Below are 23,014 nucleotides of genomic sequence, written 5' to 3'. Positions count from 1 at the left end.
CAAAATACCCCTCTAATCTTGAATAATGGGGTGTATATTTATTAATTGGATCACTTGTTGTTTGGGGATCACTTACGGAGAGACGGCCAAAGAGCGTCATGTTACGTAGTGATTTTGTGATATACAGCAACATCCACTGGGAACTGGGATGAAATATGTGTTGTTGTTTTTTAAGGAAAATAACATGCTACCATTATTTTGACACAAAAACATATGTTTAAGTGCTAGGGTAACTTGAAATGTTTGTAAATATTTGGGTACTAATATTTCATTATTTTACTATAGAACAACATGACTTCGTCCCAAATTCTAATATGGATGAAGGTAAGTTTCATTAAAACTCCAGCCTAGGTGGATACCATGTCACAGGGTGAACTTTCCAAAGCAATCAGGCATTTTTCAACTGAGCATTTACATTGTTTATCTAAGCCAGTGGTTTTCAAACTGTGGGTCGCGACCCAGTACTGGATCGCGGAATGTAAGGCACTGGGTCTCGGCAGTTCTGGTCAGTACTGCCAACCGGGCCATTAAAAGCCCTGATAGTGGTGCTGCCCAGCTAAGGCAGGCTAGTCCCTACCTGAGCTGACACGGCGCTGCGCCCCAGTTCCCGGCCAATGGGAGCTGGGGGGACGGGACAGTGCCTGCAGGCAAGAGCCACGTGGAGCCGCTTGTGCGCCTCTGCCTAGGAGCCAGACTTGCTGCTGGCCGCTTCCAGGGTGCAGCACGGTCCACGGTGCCAGGACAGGCAGGAAGCCTGTCTTAGCACCCCTGCTGTGCCACTACCAGGAGGCTACCACGGGCTACCAAGGTAAGCCCGTGCCCCAATCCCCTGCCCAGAACCCCCCCAACCTGGAGCCCCGTTCTGCACCCCAAACCCCTCATTCCCAGCCCCACCCCGCAGCCCTCACCCCTGCACCCCAACCCTCTTCCCCAGCCCTGAGCCCCTCCCAAATCCCAAACCCCTCTGCCCCAGCTCCGTTGGGTCACAGGCATCAACAATTTTCTTCAACTGGGTTGCCAGAAAAAAAGTTTGAAAACCACTGATCTAAGCTATACAAGATTTTAAAAACAAAAAAGAGCAATAAGAAATTGTGGCCCTGGATTCTTTGTTATTCTTGTCCTGAACCCAGCATGCAGAGTATCTCACAGATGTCATATTTTCAACAAGAATTTAAATCAGTCTCCAGTTTCTACTGTGTTGAATTCCTACAATTGCTGAGGTAATTGTGGGCCAGATTCACTAGCAGTTAGGCACCTAGGTCCAACGTTCATTGGGATTAACAAAACCCCAACTCAGCTGCCACCTAACATTCCTAGGGCCCAAATTAGTGGGGATGTCGGGGGGAGTTGTTGTTGTGGGTTGTTTTATTTTTTTGTTTGGTTGGTTTTTTTGCCAGTGCAGATTTGCACACAAATTGAAAAGAAAAAAAAATCACTCTTGAGTGAGTGGCGTTGTGACCTGTCACACAGGGTTGCATCACACCACCACTCAAGTTTGGCCTGGCCTCCCCTCCATCATGACGGAAGGGAAGCTGGTCCAAATTTGAGCATCATTGCAACTTGTGCACCAGATCACAGCCACCAATACCTCCTCCTGCAAGAACCAGCTTTGGTGTCTAACTTCAGGAGAGTGTTCACACCTGTGATTCCCAAGCACAGATTGGTGCCTCCTTGTGATCTGGATTTGGATCCCTAGCTCCCTTTGAGGGGTGGAGCTCCGTCCACACCCCTCTCCTGGAACTTCCTAATGCAGTGGTCCACAAACTGTGGGGAACGCCCCTGTAGGGGGGCAAGGACGAATGTTTAGGGGGGCTCACGGCAGGGCCTGGGTCAGTCCCCATGGGGGCGGGGAGGGAGAGCTGCCCAGCTCTAGGCCGGGCCGCAGCACCTCTCTGGGCCGCAGCTCCACTCCACCCCCAGGCCAGTTCTGGCCTCATTCCCTCTCTAGCCCCAGTTCAGCCCCCAGCTCCACCTTTAGCCCAAGCTCCTCTGCTGAGCCAACTGTGCAGTAATGGTGGGGGGAGCATGCAGACAGATTCCATTACTGGTAATCAGGGGTGCGACAGGAAAAGTTTGGGCACCACTGTCCTAATGGCTGGTGTAGGCAGCCCGAACCCCACCTCCCCCACTCAGCTTGCTGGCTTTTGTGGATTCCATTCTTGGGTGCCTAATTCTCCCTGTGCATTGTATACTAGGCACCTAACTGCAGGCTGTGAATTCCACTTGGTGGCAGGTGCCTAAGTCCCTATGTGAATCTTGCCCTGAATGGCCATAGAAATAAAATTATTTTAAAAAAAAATCTCATTTTGATGAAAATTAATGTGTTCCTTAAATGATACGCTCTTTCCTTGTTAAAGAAAGGAAAACATTAAAGACCTTGTTGCCTCAGTTAAAGTGTGGTGTTACAAGCCACCCAGTAACTCGACGGAAGCGAATCATAGGAGGAAACACTGCTAGAAAGGTACAACAAAAGTGACCTAGTCTGATAAAAGTTGTATATGGGCATTGTTGTCTTTAGCTTTTCACCACCTTGATGTACCAATGGAAGTATTGTCTTAAAGCATAATAAATGCAGAAACCTAATCAGTGTGTAAGATTGCAATTTTGAACAGAAGGGGTAAGTCTACACTTCAAGCTGGGGGTGTGATTCCCTGCTTAAGGAGACATAGCCCTGCTATTCTGATTGAGTTAGTATGCTAAAAATTAGAGCTGTTAATTAATTGCAGTTAACTCACGTGATTAACTAAAAAAATTGATTGCGATTAATCGCACTTACAACAATAGAATACTAATTGAAATGTGTTAAATATTTTTGGATGTTTTTCTACATTTTCAATATTGATTTCAATTACAACATAGAATACAAAGTGCACGGTGCTCACTTTATATTATTTTTTATTACAAATATATGCACTGTAAAAATGATAAACAAAAGAAATAGTATTTTTCAGTTCACCTCATAAAAGTACTGAAGTGCAATCTCTTTATCATGAAAGTGTAGCTTACAAATGCAGATTTTTTTTTTTTGGTTACATAACTGCACTCAAAACCAAAACAGTGCAAAACTTTAGAGCCTACAAGTCCACTCAGTCCTACGTCTTATTCTGCCAACTGCTAAGACAAACAAGTTTCTTTACATTGACGGGAGATACCGCTGCCTGCTTCTTATTTACAATGTCACCTGAAAGTGAGAACAGGCATTCACATGGCACTTGTAAATACCTTGCAACACTGGAAGATGCCTTGGAGGACTCCCTTAAACGTGCCAAAGAGGAGGAGGGCCAGGAAGGGGAGAAGAAAGTAGAGAACAAAGAAGCTCCCAAGGAGGGAGAGAAACAGAAGCCCAGGCCCCCCCAAAGGGGAGAAAGAGAAGAACAGTGACCCCACTGGAGTCCCGGACGCAAGAGAGGCCAAGCCAGAGGGGAAGGAGAAAGCCACCGTGGAGGAAATCAGAGATCACAAGGAGAGTCTGTAGCTTGCCGGCCTTCCCAAGCTGAGCTGATCGTCTGGGCTGTTTCTTTCCGCTGGGCTCCCTGGGTGCTAAACAGTTTTGTTCCTCATCAGCTCGTCGCATCTGCAATTTGGGAAAAAAGAAATAAAAAGAAATCAGTAACACAAACCATCCCGTCTCTTCCCCCCCACCCGCAGCAGGGCGCATGCTTGTAATAGTGATTTCTAGGAGGCGCTGATCAGTTGATTTGAAATAAAAGCGAATCATGCCTTTTAAAAACAACAACCAAACAAACAAACAAAAAACACCGGCTACAGAAGTGCCATGCCAACGTCTGTTCTCACTTTCAGGTGACATTGTAAACAAGAAGCAGGCAGCATTATCGCCTACAAATTGTAACCAACCTTGTTTGTCTGAGTGATTGACTGACCAAGAAGTAGGACTGAGTGGACTTGTAGGCTCTAAAATTTTACATTGTTTTATTTTTGAGTGCAGGCTTTTTTGTACATAATTCTACATTTGTAAGTTCAACTTTCATGATAAAGAGATTGCACTACAGTACTTGTATGAGGTGAATTGAAAAATAATTTTGTTTTGTACAGTTCAAATATCTGTAATAAAAATAAATATAAAGTGAGCACTGTACACTTTGTATTCTATGTTGTAACTGAAATTAATATATTTGAAAATGTAGTAAACATCCAAAAATATTTAAAATAAATGGTATTCTATTGTTGTTTAAGATCACGATTAATTTTTTTAATCGCTTGACAGATCTACTAAAAATAGAATGCAGCTTACCAGCGCGAGCCACTCAAGTACATTCCTGTGGTCTCACACAAGCACGTACTCAGGGTGGCTAGCCTATCGCGCCACTGCAAATGCATGCTGTTTTTAGCACACTAGCATGATCAGAGCTAGTGTGAGTATGTCTCCTTGAGCTGAGAAACACACCCCCAGCTTGAAGTGTAGACTTACCCAAAGATGTCAGGAAAAGCAATAGTTAAGGCTTGAATAGAAAGTTTATTTCTTCAAAGGAAGTTGAGTGTGTGTCACAGGATTGGCTCCAATATGCACTCTTAACCGAGATTTTTGCATTTAATTCCCCTTTTTTTAAGATAAGAGAATAAAGATACTAGCTGTAAAACTACTAGTAGTATTTTGAACAACTGCATGTGTTTTTTACTGCACCATTTTAAAGAGATGCAAACTGTACATTGGAGTTACGTAATGCAGCACTGCAGAGTGGGTGGTGTAGTGAAGGTACACCAGCAAAAACTGGAGCAAATAATTTAGCAAAATACTGTAGCTAGAAAGATATCCTGTCAAAGCAGAATTAAAACTTGAGTAAAGTGCCTAATGATACAGTCACATATTATATTTGATCATATAGGGTCAGATCCTATCACATGAACCATGCAGATTTGTTTTATAGGGTGAATTCCCTTGGCAAGTGGCAATTAGGGAGGGTAGTGGTACAGTGAACTGTGGAGGAATTTATATCGGTGGCTGTTGGATTCTGACTGCTGCACATTGTGTCAGGTAAAAACCATTCTGAAAACAATTTGCTTCTTGCAAAGTACAGAAAACATGTTATAGGCTCTGGTACTTCTCATCGGCTTTTTTGCTGACTCTCAATTGCATAGCGGAAAAAATACATTGAATCGCACAAGTCAGCAAACCAAAAATTATTATAATGAAACACACCAAAAACCCAGGAGAGAGTTTGCACACCAATATCCGTGCTCCGCTCCTCAATTCTTAGTGTCATTGTTGGGTAGATTCAGCCCCGGTCAATATCATCACATCAGACTCCCTCTAGCTCTCTCAGCCCCTCAGCATGTTCACTGATTCTACCATAAAGGATTTCCAGATGGGGTCCTTCTTAATGTCTGAAAAGCCTTTCCTGCTTTTTAATACTGTCTATCTAGGCATTTAGACAGCGAAAAGCACTATGGTATCAAAATTACATAATTCTATAATCAGGGGTCTTCTTATAAAGCTGAATTCTCTTCTCCTTTTCAGGAGGAAGATGAGCCACGTGTGAGTTAGAGAAAATCTTAAGGCTATTCTGCCTGCTCCTGCATGGTTCTCATGCAAGTAGAGCAGCCTCCAGATTCTCCTAAATTTACTCTTCTTTCCCCTCTTCCAAAGGCAGACAGTGGAGAGGATTTGAGTGCTTTTTCTCTTTATGTGTTATGGAAAAGCTATGGCAAAAGGATGGATCTTGCAATTTGTCCTGAAGGTGGTCTTGTTAGGTCTGCTGTTCCTGAGGAAGGGAACTGCATAGTCAAGGGCCTGCAGCCCAAGTGGCTTTGTTTCCAGCTCCCTCTAGTCTTAAAGCCCCATAATCCCCCACTCTCCCTGGGCTACAAGTTCAATGCTGCACCTCTGAAGCGCAGCACAGACTCTCACCCCAGGAATCCAATATATGATTACTGCAGCTCAACTGCTTGAAGCAGCATTAGTACATAGCCAGTGGAGGGGAGGGAAATCAGTAGGGGAGGTATGACAGGGATTATGATCTACTGTGGGACACCTCCTCAGGCAACCTGCTCTTTTGGGAGCTGAATTTTCTATCTGTTCCACAGAGGTGTGAGGAGAATTGGGGGAGGGGAAAACAAAAGCCTGCACATACACCTGATTGAAAAAATGAACAGGAAATTCCTTGAGTCAAAACTCTCCCTTTCCTTTCCCCTACATGTGGAAAAACAACATAGAGCAAATGTGAGCTTTATTTTGTCACCATTTAATTTAACTGGCAGGTTGTGGATTAGAATATCAGAGTTTGCAAGAAGGCTTTAGTGGTGCTGCATGAGTACCAAGTCTAAAATTCATCCATATATATTTTTAATCCACTTGTTCATTTAATTTGTTCAGCCTAGATACATATTTTATTTGTTTAAGATGTTATTTACTGATAAAGAAGTGTCACTGTTGATGTACATTTATACCTAGAAGATGAAAAGATAAGGAGGTCTATGCAGTTGCTTGTTGTGATTGGTGGTGTTTCTTGGGTCATTGGTCTGACCCTGCTCTCACTGAAACCATATGGCAGAACTCCCATGGACTCAATGACCATAACATGTATAAATGAATGAAGACAACTTTTGTGTGTCTCCTACATTTTACATGAAATCTTAAGTTACACAATGCATAGGTGATGCAGGAAAACAGAACCTACTGCAGAAGAATTAGAGAAGGCAGGATGTTTGGGGTTGGAGTAGTAACTGAAAAAGTCCCTGTTGCCCGTGTCAAATGCAGAGCATGCATTAAAGGGCAGGTTGTAATCTTTCACTGTCCTTGTGGGGGGGAGGGGAACAGGAACTATTCCCTGTGTGTGCCCCTTGGGAGTGTACTTTTCCCCAAAGGGTGCACAGATGAATGGGAAGAAGGAAGTGATGGTCCCAACATCCTCTCCACTCTGGCCCAGGGAGTGGTCTGGGCATACCCGCACCAGAGTGGGGTGAGGAGAGAGGAGTCTATACCACAGTACTTCTATGTACTGGGGCACAACCAGAGAAGCATGATCCTCCTAGTGTTCCTCTTTAGGCAGTGGTAACAATATATTTTGGCCTATTAAATTATTTTTCCATGTCAGATACATCACTATACAATAAGTGGCATCTGTCTCCACATTTGATACAGTTCAGAAAGCCCTGAGCAGAGGAGTAGTAATACTTAATATGTGTAGTATTAATTATTGTTCTACAGAAATGTTGATGAATTGCTAAATGGAATAACACTTACTGCAAGCTAGAATTTACATCTGTGCTTGTATTTATTAACAAAATATAACTGACATTTCTTTTACAGAAAAAGTCGAGTTCATCAGTATCGGATATGGACCGGAATATTAGATACAATCCTCTATAATAAAGAGATAGATACTTTTAGATTAAACCAAGTGATAATCCATGAAAACTATAATGCCTCAAACTATCTGAATGACATTGCTTTGTTGGAGATGAAAACTAATGAGAAAGGAAAACCATGCTCACTGGCATACAGCACACCTGCCTGTGTTCCTTGGTCAGAATATCTGTTTAGATCTGGACATCAATGCAAGGTTTCCGGCTGGGGACTAGCAGACGGTATTTGATTTTTAGTTTATAATGAATTATTTATATTATGGTAGTGTCCAAAGGCTCAAGTCTGGCTCAGAACCTCACTGTGCTAAGTAGTGTACAACATGGTAGGAAGACACAGTCCTTGTCCCAAAGAGTTTACAATCTAAATAAATTTTAAAAAGAAACAAAACAAAAACATATGGAGAGAGGTGGGGAAGGAATACAACATACATGTAAAGTGATCAACTAAGTCATGTTAGTTAAATGTCTATTTGTCGTATATTTGTTTTATTTATAACACAAAAACATAACTTTACAATTGGTCTGGAGTGAGGAAGGCACTCAAGGTTGAAGTGAAGAGGAGGATATTATTGTTGGTGTGAAGGGGGGAATTACATAAAGGGAGAGCAAAGCTGAATGGGACAGAGGGGAAAGAGAAAGAGGGCAAAAAATATGGTGGTAAGGAGAGCCAGGCTGGGCAGCCAGGGTACTGCAGTGATGGGAGAGGGGCAGGATTAAGGGAAATAGTAAGTAAAACTCTTCATCCTGACTGATTTGCACAGATGAATGGTGTATTTTGATCACTTATTTGCCAATCTGCATGGGGTAAAGGCCTGGACGTGTGTCACAGGGAAGGAACCTGAAAAGTTCGCATCCGCCTATTTTTCTTTATCACTCTTCTCTTCTTGGACCTCAGCCACACAAAGGTGCAGCCCCGTGCTCCAGTCCTCCAAGGAGTGTAAAAACACTGGACATTTTTAATGAGCTCTCCTTTTGCCAAAGAGGCGATCATTTCCCTCTCGAATTACAGCAGTGGATTAATAGCATATGGTGAATTAAAAGGCTGGCATGGAAGCTACATTTACAACGGCTACAATTATATTACCCTCTTGTGACACTTAGAAAACCACTTTCCATTTTGATCGCAAGTGGCCTGTGATTAAAATGGTACAAAAGAGACTACGCTCTATCAAATGTTGTTGAGGGACAAAAAAGTATAGTTTGTCCACAAGATAGGATGTGACTCAGTCATCTGGTAGCCCTCCTCTTGTGAAAAGAAAGAAAAGAAAAAGGACAACGTAAGAGAGATCAAGAGGGAGGGGAAATAAAGATAGGAAAGATGGGCGGAGGAAAGAAAAAATAATTGAAACAGTGAAAATACTGCAAGCTATCACAAGAGTTGTTTACTCTGAACAAGATCGTGAGGATTTATGATGCTGGTCCATTTAGGAAGCCAAGATGAAGAGCTAGAATGGGAAGCATGACATTTTTATCTAGAGGCCCCTAAAGCGTCAGACTGAAATTGAACAAAAGGAAGTCTTGAGTGTGGCCTGGATTTAGTTCTTTAAGGATTCTGATATTCCCAGATATAGATAATGTCCTCCCTTAAATGAGATTGCCTAGATTAACATTCTCCTCCTCACAGAAAATACAAAAGGCATTCCACCACTGTTTGTCATATTGTGTAGTCTATAAATTGTAAGCACCGACAGAAAATGAGGAAACAAACTAGGGGGTCAAGAACTGGGATTAGCTAAAAATGTGTTAGAAAATGTAACTGCTGTGTGTGATTCTGTAGTTAAATAGAACTGCTTTTATCTGGCTGATGTGCTTGCACTACATACATGGAGAAAGTATGCATGCATTTAAATTATGTATTGTATATAACAGAATAGGTTATATTAAGTCAGGAAAACAAGTATGAAACTTTTGATTTATGACAATGTATCTAAAATGTATTTCAAATTCAAAGGTTCTATTCTTTTCTTTTTTAGGTTTTACCAAACAATTTGTTCTTCGATGGGGCAACATTAATTTATTTCCAAACTGTTCAGATATCTATAAAGAGCGCTTTTTTAATGAAATGGAATGTGCAGGCAAGTAATTCATCACTGTTATTTCTTTCTGGTGCCCTCATCAAGCCCACCTCCCTGAATATCTGAAGTCCTACCACACAGTGCTCTCTTATAACCCTGAAGTACAGTAAACTAGATACCACAGTGAAGCTCTTAGCAAAGTGGTAAGGAGCCAAAATGCTCTTACTAGATCTGCTGTAAAGTGATGCAGACTTTTAGTACCAACTTGCATGTACAACTACACAGCCATGTTTGTAAATGCAGTTATCATGACTACATGCAATTACTGTGATTATGCATGCAAATTTCAGCAATTTTGTGAGAGATTTTATGTGCACAAGTGGGCTACTGTCAATTGAAAATCTGGCCTTTACTGTCTTTGGCCCGGATTCAGAAAGGTATTTAAGTGTATAATTTAAAGCACATGAGTATTCCCATTGAATTTAATTTAACTATTTGCATGCTTAAGCACTTTGATGGGTGGAAATGACCTGATCCAGCATTCTTTGTCCCCTGGAAGATGTTACCAACTTTTTAAAAGAAGAAATGATCAAACCTGGTCAGAAAGCATTAGCACTCTAGGCTACCATTCCAAAAGCTGAAGTTTAGAGCCTGGAATTCAAAATTTTAACTTCAAGCTACTAGAAGAATTGCCACAAGCTTTCTTAAACTTAATATGTAGCCAATTAATATGACAGATGGTTCTGTCCCTCCTTTAATTCAAGTAAGCAAAGGCAATGCTTAAAAAAAAATAGTGAAAAGTGGTCTAATTAAGAGGTGAGAGAATTGAGTCTGATGCCTGCAAACTATTGGGTCCTGTGGGACGCGTGTTATCTCCTAGGTCTGCCATACTTTTCAACTGATTGTACTTTTATGTGGAAGGCAATCACCTGTTGCAGCAATGGGCAGCAGGCTAAAAGCCTAAGATATTAATCGAAGGTGAATTTTTAGAGAACTTATCGACTTCCTAGACATCAAGAAGAAAAGGGGAAGCTTTCTCTCCCCACAGCAAACACAAACCTTCAATATGGTTTTGGAACGGAGGACTGCTACTTGTGAGAGTATGTACCCACCAGCATGAGTAAGGGTTGCATAATCAAGCACTGTGTGGCTGGCCATCACACTCCACTGTCCACATCACAAAACACACCACCACCATCAGCAACAGCTGACACTTTTTGGGAAAATTCAGAAGAGAGGCCACATTTTGATAGGCATGGAGATGGCCTCTTATTAAGAGAACAGCTAAAGTCCTAGGTAATGCTCTAGTACTGTGGCAATGGTGCTGCATTATTGTATTTTCACATTCTTCATATTGATCTATTTTTCAGAACCACCGTACTCACTTAAAAAGGATGTTTGGTGCTTATTTTGGTTCACTTTCTATAGATTACTTTTGAAACAATATAAAATACAATGGACTGAATTCTGCTCTGATACTCTGGTATAAAACTTCAATTACTGTCTAGTAACTGAGTGAAGGTTATGCTAGTGTAATGAGGAGAATTTGGCCATCTATTATTTTAGAAAATAAGTTCTGCAGTCTTCACAATAGGAAAAACATGCATATAACAAATTTGCCTTGGTGTTTTTCCTCTCTTTTGCCTCAGGTACCTTTGATGGTTCCATAGATTCCTGTAAAGGTGACTCAGGAGGACCCTTGGTCTGTCTGGATTCAAATAATAGGGCATACGTGTGGGGTATTGTGAGTTGGGGTGAAAACTGTGGAGTTCAAGGATATCCTGGAGTTTACACAAAAGTAGCCAGATACTTTGATTGGATTAGCCGTCATGTGGGAAGGTCCGTTATTTCCTTATATAATGTGTGAAGCTTTGGGAACTAAATACTACATTCACAGCACCTACACACAAAAAAGAAGATTAGTTCTACCTTAGAATCAGCAATCTTATTACATACTTGCAATTTTTGGAAGAAATGTTTAAACAAATCTTTGAAAATGCTGTTAGTGTTCGATAAATGTAATGATTCTAGTGGAAAGTGTTTTGTACTGAAATTAGTTCACTGCAAGATTCCCTAATAAATGCATGCATACTATAAGGAAATTAAAACATCCGATTCTTTGGGAAAGGGGGATATTACATTTCATGTTTGTGCATTGGGATGGGCTGTTACAATGGAAAATTATGCTGAAAGCAAGAAATAATCAAATGAATACACGACTGTTCAAACCTAGCAGCGAGTATAGCAACCTTAACACTGAAGAAATCCAGTCAGTCACACCAGCATGAGTATGATTACAAACCTCGAGGAAATGCCTAAAGCCTTAAAACAGACACTCAGAATAATACGTTCCACCAGCACCAGGTACAGAGGAATGAAACACTAACGTAAACAAAGGATGCATCAGCCAAGAGGGAGAGTAAGGGTCTGATCCCACACAAAGGAAGTCAGTGAGAACTTTGTCATGGACCTCAGTGGGTACAGGATCAGACACTACAGCTTGGGGCCATTAACAAAAAGGGAGCACAGAGCAGGAGTGTTCTAACTCAATTCTGGTTCCTCCTAAATTTATGATGAAGCCACTCTACAGGACTTCTTGTGCTCTACATGCATGTGATGATACAGATGGGCGTTCTCAAGCAGAACCTAGAGGACAGACCATGCTCCTCATGTTTTTAATACATATGCACTGTGGCCATAGATGCTGGAACTAGAGGTGCTGGCCGTGCTGCCGCAACCCATGGCTTGAAATGGTTTCCATTATATATAGGGTTTACAGTTTGGTTCAATGGCTCTCAGCACCCCCACTATAAAAAATTGGGGCAGCACCCCTGACTGTGGCCTGGCCTGAGGCAACTCCATTCCATGCTGGATATTCTTATCTCTGGCATATAATAATTTGTACAAAGTGATAAGCCTAGATCCAGGGCAAACCTGAAATCAGGCCAACAACAGTGGGCATTTGTGTTCTGGCCAAACCAAGAGAGCCAGAATTTGGCTCTAGGGCTGAGGGTATGCTCTAAACATTAAATTACTAACCACTGTTGGAACTATTTCAAAGAGAACTATAGAGTCCCTAAAACAGTTTAGAATTTATTTGGAAATTAGTGAAAATGTTTGCATTACCTACTTCTAATGAGACATTACTCCTTTCACTTAATTCTCATATTATGGTAAAATGGTGTAGACATTTTAGAGCGAATTCATAACCATCTGATTTAAACTGTACTTTTTATTTTCATCCCTCTTCCGCTATCTTATAGAATCACAAATGAGTGAATTTGTTTTGTGAGGTCTGACATATCAGAGTGCAATCCAGACCAGTGAGGGGCTCTGTCAACCCTGCCCTGCAACCCCTACCCTTACAATACCTTCCTGGTAGTAGCTTCCACCTGGGCTGCTCTCACAAACAGCCTTCCAGCGTGCAAGTCACCATAGATGCTGACTCAGTGGGTGCTCTGGGGCTGGAGCACCCATGGGAAAAGAATGGTGGGTGCTCAGCACCCACCGGCAGCCCCCCTACGAGAACCTCCCCCTCCTCCCAGCGCCTCCTGCCCACCGGCGGGTTTTGCCAATCAGCGCCTTCCCCTCCCTCCCAGCGCCTACTGCCTGCCACGGATTAGCTGTTGCATGGCATCAGGAGGCGCTGGGGGGGGGGGAGGAATGAGGGCGCAGTATGCTTGGGCGAGGGAGGACGGGGGGGTGGAAAGAAGCAGGGCAGGGGTAGAGTGTGGGCAGGACCTAGGCACAGCTGGGGTGGAGCACCCCCAGGTAGATTAGAAACTCGGCGCTTATGCAAGTCACACTCTAAGTGTCTGTGTGTAATTGTAGTCTGACAACCACACTTGGGTTACACTCTGGCTCTCATCAGCCGTGGTTATATCGCATGGTGACACTAACATACTCCCAGTCCCAGATTTCCCCCCATAAATGTATGTCTTGTACTGCCCAGCCCTCTCCTGGATAATCCAAAAATATTAAGTCCATTATTCCTTTAAGTGAACAACATACACCAGTTTACCACCTTAAATGGAGTTACCCAGACACTAATTTAAACACACTGGATTAGATAAAACAATGAAACAGGTTTATTAACTCCAAAGAGACAAATTTTAAGTGAGTACAAGCAATGAGGCATCCAAGTCAGAAATGGTTACAAGAAAATAAAGGTAAAAATGTTTAGTGCCTAGCTCCAAAGGAAAGTTTCTCACTGCATGCTTCCAACAGTATTACTGTCCAAACTTTCAGGTCAGGATCCCTCCCTTAAAGTCCAATGGCTGTTTACTTTGTCTTCTCAGGTGTGGACAGTGAGATGGACAGGGAGGGGAGGGCACCTCTTGAGATTTTTGCCCCTCCTTTTTATAGTTTCAGTCCCTCCTTGAAAAACAATTTCCACTGAGAACCAAGAGACAGGGTGTCTGGTGGATGAAGGAGACCTCTTGCTATGAATGAAAGAGACCTTTGTTCAGATGCAGATCTTTGTCCCTGTCCCCTTTCTTGCCAAAGGATGGCCACTTTGTTGATAGCTGGATGGGGTCATTAGTTTTCCCTTTGTCTTTAAGAAACTGGTTTAGTCTCTCGCCACACTCAGTCATGATTTCAGCTTATGTTCATAACTTTGCACATAATGTTGGTACATGCATTTTACTATGATATCACTGATCAGCAAGTTGTGAGTTTTCAAATGATGCCTCAAAAGGCATACTTTGTACATACTTACTACAACACTGTTTAGGGTGTGACTACAGGGGTACATTCCATCACATAAGGACATTGTCAAAGTAAGGGGTGTACAGCTCCCTATCTTCTTCCTAATTTGGCTCCCAATTCAGGAAAGCATCTCAATTCAGCAAAGCATTTAAAGAGGTGCATGTGGTTAAATCCTATATGGGAAGGCCCAGATCCATAAAGGGGCTTTGACCCAGATCCAAAAAGAGACATAGGCATTTCAGTGATGAGGGTTGCAACATCTAACTTTTAAGAGCCTTGAAAAATCACAAAGCCTGAGTTAAGCACTCCCTATACAATACATGGGGAAAGGTAAACACCTGAGAATGGGCTCCACAAAAGTCAACACACCATGCAGGAAGCTGCCAACAAGAGTATGTGTCCTAAACCCTGCTCTTCACAAGGAGTTTGGTGCCTAAATCTGGGTTTCGGGGGAGGAGCCCCCTCATCACCACCAATCTCTGCTTATGATCCACAACCAGGAACACCTCTCCTGGAGTCAGGTGGCTTAAGTACTTCAGTTGTTTCTTGAAAGAATGGCTTAGGCACCTGCCTAGCTCCACACAAAATGTCTAGCAGGACCCCATATAACCTTTAGTCTTAGTGGTTAGAGCACTCACCTGGGATGTGGGCGTACCCCTGTTCAATTCTCCCCTCTACCTCATGACAAGAAAGGATTTGAACAGGGGAGTCCCACCTCTCCAGTGCCCTCACCCCTGAGCTACAAAGCCATTCTATCTCTGCTCCAATTATTTAATTATTCAATTAAAGAATCGTTTAAACAAGAAAGATTGAGAAAAACCCACCTCAGAATATCCCATAGTCCAATGGTTAGAGCAGTCACCTGAGAGGTGGGGGAGCCCTGTTTAAATCCCATCTCATCAGGACATGAGGGGAATGAAACCAGGATCTTCTACCTCTGAGATGAGTAACCTAGCCATTGGGCCAAAGATTGGGGGGGAAATCTCTTTCCCCACCACTGTTTTGTGTAGCGCTCGGCACCCTCTGAAAACCCTATCAGGCCAGTCCAGTAGGTGAGATAAGTAGGGTAAGCCTATCTCCACCTGGTTTGAGGACCAGCTTGGGGGTGGGGGGGAGGAGGACAGGACAATAGGCATTAGCACTGAGGCAACAGCACAAGTGTGACGAGGTACAACCCTTGTCTAGGAAATTTGTACAGGGAAAATGTAAGCGACGAGTGAATTCAGGAACTTACAGGGTTAGGCATCAGCTGAGCAGGAGATTCATGGATCACAGTGGTTCTTAAAAGTGGGACATTTGTGGATCCAGGCTGAAGTGCTTTCCTGAATGGGGGCCTTGGTGCACTGAACACCGGGAGAGTCTTAGACTATCAGGGTTGGAAAGGACCTCAGGAGGTCATCTAGTCCAACCCCCTGCTCAAAGCAGGACCAATCCCAAATTTTTGCCCCAGATCCCTAAATGGCCCCCTCAAGGATTGAACTTACAACTCTGGGTTTAGCAAGCCAATGCTCAAACCACTGAGATATCCCTCCCTGCAAAATAAGGTCAAAGAGGGTACTTCCTTCCTCTTTGACAGGTGGGATAAGAGCTCCCCCCTTCTCTTTCAACTTGCTTTACCCAGTGCCAGTCACTTGCTCCTGTGTTTCTGTTGGTACTTACTTGAAAGTAATCATTTTATATCCTTGGGTAGAGAAATGAAACAATAAAATGCCTGGTGCATGGGCCTCTTGCCTGGATAGATCTTCCTGCTCTGCTTCAAAAAGACCTTACCTGGGAGCAGGACAGCAGTGTCATTAACCAGCTTCCTGCTCTGATTAATTGTTAATTCTGTCCTGAAATTTCAAAAGCACTACATTTTGAGGGGGTTGGTACATCCAAAAATGAAGGTCTCTTTGCCAGAATGAAAAAACTCCCACCACTATCCTAGTTGAGCTCATCTAAGTAGTACTTAGGATTTTTATTTGTTTACAAACTTAATTTCCAGAAACTCCAAAATGTGTTTTGTAGGTGAATTTACCTGGGCCTACATGTTCTCCTCAGCAAAATAGGAGTGGGCTCTTCATATTTAATAGTTTTACCATCATTCTGCCTTTTCATTACAGCCCAGTCCTACAGCCCTTTCTCACACAAGTGATTCTATCACTGGAATAGGATCACTCGCATGAGTAATTGTTGCAAGATTACTCTCCAATCACATTTAACAATGCCATGAAATAAAATACTGGATTGTATTGCAGAAATTAAATATATATAAATTCATTCACTATGTTCTGAATCAGTATACTTAAGATATAAACGGCCAAATCTTCCTAGGCATATGCGCACAAGCAATCCCATTGACTTCAAGTGAATAAGGTAATTATGATTTGCCCAAAACATAGTACCTCTGGTTTTGGAAGTAGTGTTTGCTCAGAGGAGTCCAACTGATGAAATACTAAGGTTTACTGATTTGTCAGGTCTCAGGGCTTGTTCTTTCTCCCACTGCACTCAATGTGTAAGTGATATAGCTGATTGGAAAACTGGACCATTTTCCTGCAAAACACGTGACTGTCATTTCCTCCCCCATCCAATCAAAACATTTCAAAAAGATTGTAAATTCAGCCAGCTCTAACAAATGGTCTTTGCTAACCCACTAAAACACCAAAGATTTGACATGACCACTTTCTACTAATGTCACCCAAAGCCACTGTCTCTCATGTGGTCAGCTCACAAAAGGAACTCTCCCAGTTCTTTACCTATCTTATTTTGAATCCAGTCATATCATTTCAAAATAACCTGTTCTTGAAACAGACATTACAAACTCAGGCAGAAAGGCTGCTCCCCGCCCCCAAATGACTTCTTAAAACATAATATGGAATAGATTAAGCCTTACTTGTTGTGGAGCTCTACAGTTTTTAACCCCTTTCCATACAAAATAGAATGTACTATATAAGGAATATATGAAGTCCATATCTTCCCCATATTATTAATGCAGATGAGGATTTTTTGTTAAATGACTACATTTCACTGGAGAGGGAATCTACCTCCAGGGCATATCTTGTACTATTCATGGTTCCACAATTCTTGCACAGCAAATCAAATCAGGAATACTATATAAATGCTGCAAAAACCCTTATGACCTAAGCTGCTTGTTAACTTATTTTGAACCACAAGTTGTTTTCTATAGCAGAATATATTTGAAGAAGGCAAATATTTCAGGCTTTAGCTTGGCTTTAGTTTAACCCAAAGATGTATTTATATAATGGGGAGAAACCCTCACAAAGATCTCAAAACTGCAGAGCAAGTTACAAACAAATTATCTAGGAGCTGAAAAGCCTGATACACATTCTTTGCAATAGATCCCAACTCCTGCGCAGGTTTAAACGTGCTTAATACCTTACTACCAGTAGTCCCATTGAAGTTAATCGCACTGTTAACTGTAGTTAATTAAGCACATGTATTTTCAGGATCCAGGCCTAACCCATCACAACTCGTCTGACCTAACTCACAATATGTGAAGTGCTTTGAGACAAGGGGCACAAGTGTTTCATTTATTATTTAAAATAGTTTGTGTTTAATTCATTAGCATCCGTGAAATGGGGCTTTATAACTCCATAAAGTTGGAAAGCTTTAAATGGAAGATAGGACAGCAAAGTGCAAAGTCCTTCCGTAGCATACAGTGCCCACGGAACGCAGGGCAGCACGCAGGGCAGGCGGTAGAAATTGTGGAGCCGAGCCAGCCGCGCGCAGCCCGGGGCAGAAGAGCCCACACGTCCCCTGCGAGGGCGGGCGAGCTGTGGGGTGTCAGAGCCAGGGCACGCGCCGAAGAAAAGCCGCGCTCCGAACTCAGGCTCCTCTGCCCGGCGCCTGCCTCCCTTCCCGGCAGGGAGAGCCCCGCCCCGCCCGCGCCCGGCCGGCCAGGCTGGCGGAGGCGGGGCCCGGCCCGGCCCGGCGGAGCGGTGCTGAGGTTGCACGGGATGGTGGAAGTTCCGCGGCCGGGGCAAGCGGGGGAGGCCCGGGCTGCGGGCAGGTGAGGCGCGCGGGTCGTCCCCAAGGTGCGCGCGGTATGCAGCCGGCCGCGGGGCCGTAGCGAGCGCCCCGGCCAGCCCAGCGCGGACTCCCTGGCGGCGGCGGTCCCAGAGCCCGAGCCGCGGGACCTTCTGCGCAGGTAATGGCCTGCGCCCTGCTGCTTCTGGCCTGTGGCTTGCTGGGTCAGTGCCAGCAGGAGCCCCAGACCCCGGACTGGAGGATGACCCTCAAGACCATCCGGAACGGGGTGCACAAGATAGACATGTACCTGAACGCGGCTCTGGATCTCCTGGGAGGAGAGGACGGCCTGTGTCTGTATAAATGCAGCGATGGTAATAACGAGTCATAACCTCCTACCAAACACCCGGCTCGGGGGAGGGAGGCGCTGAGCTCCCAGCAGAGGTGGGCCTGGATTTTTGGAGAGGGTTGGAGCCAAACTTTGCAGCGGATCACTTTCCAAAAACATACTAAATGATGGCAACGAAAACTAGATCTGGCTCTAAAAACTCTCACTGAACTCTGGGGGAGTTCAGTTCCAGATGCCCTCATGCCCTGGCTTGGGTCCATTTCTAGGGGCAACAGTTCAGTTTCCAGGTAAAATGTTGACCATCTGGTTAGGATTAATGCATTCTGAACCATGACGTCATCTGAGGCTTTTGGTTTAGGAATTTCTCTTGCCCTAATGTACCGTCATATAAAGATTTCTCTCTCTGCCACCATCAAACCCAGAAGAGAACAAAAACTCTCAGTTTCTACAGTTATTTTGATAACTGATATCTGTGGCAGCCTGACATCATTAATATCTTGTCTGGAACTTTTAAAAAATTGTATGTGTAAAAATAGGGTTAAGTACAGCCCTGTCTTCACACCAGTCTTCTGTTTTACAGGGTTTAGTTTCCTTATCTTGGAGATAATGTATAGTGTCTACATTGTACTCATAAGTCTGACCCAGGATTTTTGGTTGTCAGTGATTTTTTGTTAACTTTCATGACAGTGTCTAATGTTTTTGTCTTTAGCAACCCTAACTTGCTCTAGCTTCGTAGTAAAGAACTGTTCTGAATACTCTTCAAAGTGACCACTCTCTTCTCACTGTAGTTAGTTGCCACAGGTGTAATTTAGTACTTTCATCATTTCAAGGGTCTTTATTACAGAAGTATTGGGCACTTAAGGGAATAAACAGTTAAGCGTAGAATGGTTATTGGCTGTACTAGGATATGTTGTTTTTCAGACTTTTGTATATGAAAAATAATGTTCCCTGAAACTTCCATCAGAATTGCTAGTCCAAATTCAGTAGTAAAAAGAGGACCTATTTAAGTTACTGTAGAGAAGTTACTCAATTTAACAAACACACAGTTGCCAGAAATTTAATGAAAAACTTAGAACATGATTTCAGTGAAACTTGAGCTTTGGCTTAATATCTATTAACTTAACACATGCTATTTGCACTGGTAAAACAAACTAATTTAATTTTATGTCATTGGGCATAAATTTTTTGCCTGGAAGGGGCAAGACGGATTCTTTTCCTCCAGCTAGGACACTGCACATTTAATTGGGATTTTACTTTTCTTTGCCCCTCTTATTTTTCATTGCTAGAATCTATTTAGCATATGTAAGATACTTCAGTCAGGAACTTTTTAAAAAAAAAAATCACAAAACTATTTATAACCTCAAGACATATGAAAATGTTAAAAATGGAGGATTCACTGAATAAGCCCTTTTCAATGGGGATAGTATAAAGTCCCATCTGAAATTTCTTCCTTACACTAAATGCATTCTAGCAATTTGTATGTACATGCAGTTTTTCTGTGATGCCTCTCTCTGCTTTAGGAGTAGCAGTGACATCATGCATTGCTTTCTAGCCTCCAATCTCTACACATACCCTCTCCCATACACTCCCTTCCGTAGAATGCTTCCTTCAGTTTGGTCTCAGATTCCAAAAGCAGTTTAGCTTATTCTTTAAAAATTCCATATTTCTCCTTATTCTAGTGTAGGGTATCACAGTAATTTCATGGCGTTTCCCCTTTGCATGCTTTCTAAAATATCAAGGAAGCCCTGCTCAAACAGAATCAATCAATGTTGTAGTTGTACAGGAATAAGCAACAATACTTCTGTATCATGTTCACTCCAGTTAGTAGTTCTGATGTCTAAAATGAAAATTCAGAGCAGTGTCTTGGATTATAGATAAGAAAAGTATGCAGAAGTCTTGGTAAGTTTACTAAACTTGTTTTTCTGCTTTTTAGTTCTCCCTGCATATAGTACACTTCTGCCTTACCTAGTATATTCTTTGTAGGCTCGATGTTTTGAATTTAGATAGCTAAAATCAAACCAAATAAAATATTAAGAAGTACTTAATACCTGTAGCTCCCCCTGACTTGCAGTGTGGTGGGAGCTTTGAATATTCAGGTGCCTAAATACGGATTTAAATGCCTAGTGTTAAGCATATAGTTTTGAAAACTTTGGCCTATATTATTTTAAGCAGTAAAATAGGGGGTCTGTGCAGTAGCTTGAAGCAAAAGATCTGTACTCAATGATTTTAAAATTCCTTTTTTACAGGGTCGAAGCCTCTTCCACGTTATGGGTATAAGCTTTCACCACCAAATGGATGCGGATCCCCGCTATTTGGAGTTCATGTAAATCGTTCCTTCATGCATTTTATTTTTTCATATTTACTTGGACTTTCATATTTAAAAATGGGTTGTGAGCAATCTACTTCAAAAAGAAGTGTGCTAGTTTTACACTTCCATTCTAGACATAGAAATGTGCATCATATTTATAAGGCCAGAAGGGACCATTATGATCATTATGCAAGTGGTCAGACTAAAAGAGGCCAAAGAATCTCACCCATTAATTTCTGTAGGAAGCCCATAACTTTTATTTGAGTTGTAGCAGATCTTTCAGAAAAATATCCAGTCTTGATTTAAAGACTTCAAGTGATGGAGAATCTATCATATCTGTACATAAGCCGCACTGTTTGCTGAATTATTCTCACTTAAAAATGTGCACCTATTTTCTAGTCTGAACTGGTCTATATTGGAAAAGATTCAGAAAAGAGCTACAAGAATGATACAAAGTGTGGACAGTTTGCTCTATAGTGAGACAGTGAAATAGTTAAAAAGAAAGGGAGTTCTTGTGGCACCTTAGAGACTAACAAATTTATTTGAACATAAGATTTCGTGAGCTACATCCGATGAAGGGAGCTGTAGCTCATGAAAGCTTATGCCCAAATAAATTGGTTAGTCTCTAAGGTGCCACAAGAACTCCTTTTCTTTTTGTGAATACAGACTAACACGGCTGCTACTCTGAAACCTGAGATAATTAAGAAGCTCAATCTATTTAGTTTATCCAGAGAAAGCTAAGAGGTGACTTGATCATGATCTCTAAGTACTTATATGGGGAAGATATTTATGGTTGTATATTGTGTGATTAGATTTCCTAAACGAAATATTCATGTTTTTCTTAGTTTGTGGCTGAATTTTTGCAATATTACATGAGAGAAAAAATTAATCACTACTAGTAATAGATAGGGCCCTACCAAATTAACAGTCTATTTTGGTCAATTTCATAGTCATAAGATTTTTTTTTTTAAAGGCAAGTTTCATGATTTCAGATGTTTAAATCTGAAATTTCACAGTGTTGTAACTGTAGGGGTCCTGACCCAAAAGGGGGCTGTGTGTGTGCTGGGGGAAATCACAGGCTTATTGTAGCAGGGTCATGGTATTGCCCCCGTTACTTCTGTGCTGCTGTTGGTGGTGGCGCTGCCTTCAGCAACTGCGCAGGAGTAAGGATGGCATGTTATGATATTCTGTGCTGCTGCTGGCAGGCTGGTGTCTTCAGAGCTGGGCACCTGGCCAGCAGCTGCTGCTCTCTAGCCACCCAGCTCTGAAGGCAGCGCAGAAGTAAGGGTGGCAATACCTCAAACTCCCTACAATAATTTTGCAACCCCCTGTAATCCTCTTTTGGGTCAGGACCCCCAGTTTGAGACATTCCGGTGACATCTGCATAGTATAGGGTAAAAGTACACACAAGACCAGATTTCTGGGGGGAGACCAGATTTCATGCTCTGTGACACGTTTTTCATTGCTGTGAATTTGGTAGGGCCCTAGTAATAGACTAGTAACTGGATGTTTGCTAATATAAACATTTTTTTCAGTACTCTAGAATATTACAGGAATGATATTAAATGAATGATCATTCAACAAGATATCCACCTCCCTCCCCCTGGCAAAAGATCTAAGACCTGCAGTGGATGAAATAGAATATTTTCTGATTTTAAAACCAATAACATTGGGTTGGCCTAATGATGGGAGAATCCTGGATTCAGGTCCTCTCTCGCTGTCCATGCCAGTAACATTTTGTTTGGTATTTGCAGTAGCGGGTAATATTATTTTTTTTGTTGTTTTTGTTTTTTTAAATAACTTCATCAACCAGATTGATTCAACAGTGTGCATAGAAGGCAGGCAATTTTTACCAATCCCGATGCAATAAAATTATCTTGTTGGCTGGAATACTAACCTTGATTTTTTTCCTTTTCAGTTTGACATTGGTATCCCTTCGATGACAAAGTGCTGTAATCAACATGACAGATGCTATGATACCTGTGGCAATAGAAAAAATGATTGTGATGAACAGTTTCAGTATTGTCTCTCCAAGATCTGCAGAGAAGTACAGAAAACACTAGGAATATCAGAGAGCGTACAGGGTAAGGCAGAAAAATAGCATGCAAGTTATACTGAGTTGATGTTTTACTGAAGTTGTATAAAGACTCAGACTCATAGCCCAGAAGGGACTATCATGATCATCTAGTCTGATGTCCTACAACTGCAGGTCACAGATCCTCACCCACCCACTCCTGCAGTAGGCCCATAACCTTGGCCTGAGTTACTCAAGTCTTGATTTAAAGACTTCAAGTTACAAAGAATCTGCCATTTTCTCTAATTCAAACCAGCAAGACATCTTTC

General features: G+C 42.3%; 2 protein-coding genes across 4 annotated transcripts in view; both read left to right on the top strand.

The window, feature by feature from the left end:
- CFI (complement factor I) overlaps positions 1 to 11,434 on the top strand; it is a 29,777-nt gene extending 18,343 nt beyond the window's left edge. For both annotated transcript variants that reach the window (XM_074950736.1, XM_074950737.1), the window contains 6 exons: positions 286 to 324; positions 2,358 to 2,461; positions 4,887 to 4,993; positions 7,268 to 7,545; positions 9,297 to 9,398; positions 10,988 to 11,434. In XM_074950736.1, coding sequence (XP_074806837.1) covers positions 286 to 324; positions 2,358 to 2,461; positions 4,887 to 4,993; positions 7,268 to 7,545; positions 9,297 to 9,398; positions 10,988 to 11,205 — 848 coding nt within the window. In that variant the 3' untranslated portion in view covers positions 11,206 to 11,434. The remainder of the gene's footprint in view (positions 1 to 285; positions 325 to 2,357; positions 2,462 to 4,886; positions 4,994 to 7,267; positions 7,546 to 9,296; positions 9,399 to 10,987) is intronic.
- A 6,670-nt stretch (positions 11,435 to 18,104) lies between these two features.
- The window catches only part of PLA2G12A (phospholipase A2 group XIIA), a 39,269-nt gene continuing 34,359 nt past the window's right edge, over positions 18,105 to 23,014 (top strand). For both annotated transcript variants that reach the window (XM_074950740.1, XM_074950739.1), the window contains exons 1-3: positions 18,105 to 18,388; positions 20,610 to 20,686; positions 22,590 to 22,755. In XM_074950740.1, coding sequence (XP_074806841.1) covers positions 18,199 to 18,388; positions 20,610 to 20,686; positions 22,590 to 22,755 — 433 coding nt within the window. In that variant the 5' untranslated portion in view covers positions 18,105 to 18,198. The remainder of the gene's footprint in view (positions 18,389 to 20,609; positions 20,687 to 22,589; positions 22,756 to 23,014) is intronic.

This window comes from Natator depressus, chromosome 4 (assembly GCF_965152275.1).
Source record: "Natator depressus isolate rNatDep1 chromosome 4, rNatDep2.hap1, whole genome shotgun sequence".
NCBI lineage: Eukaryota > Metazoa > Chordata > Testudines > Cheloniidae > Natator > Natator depressus.
Note: the sequence above shows the minus strand (reverse complement) of the source record. Positions and strands in the feature narration are given on the sequence as shown.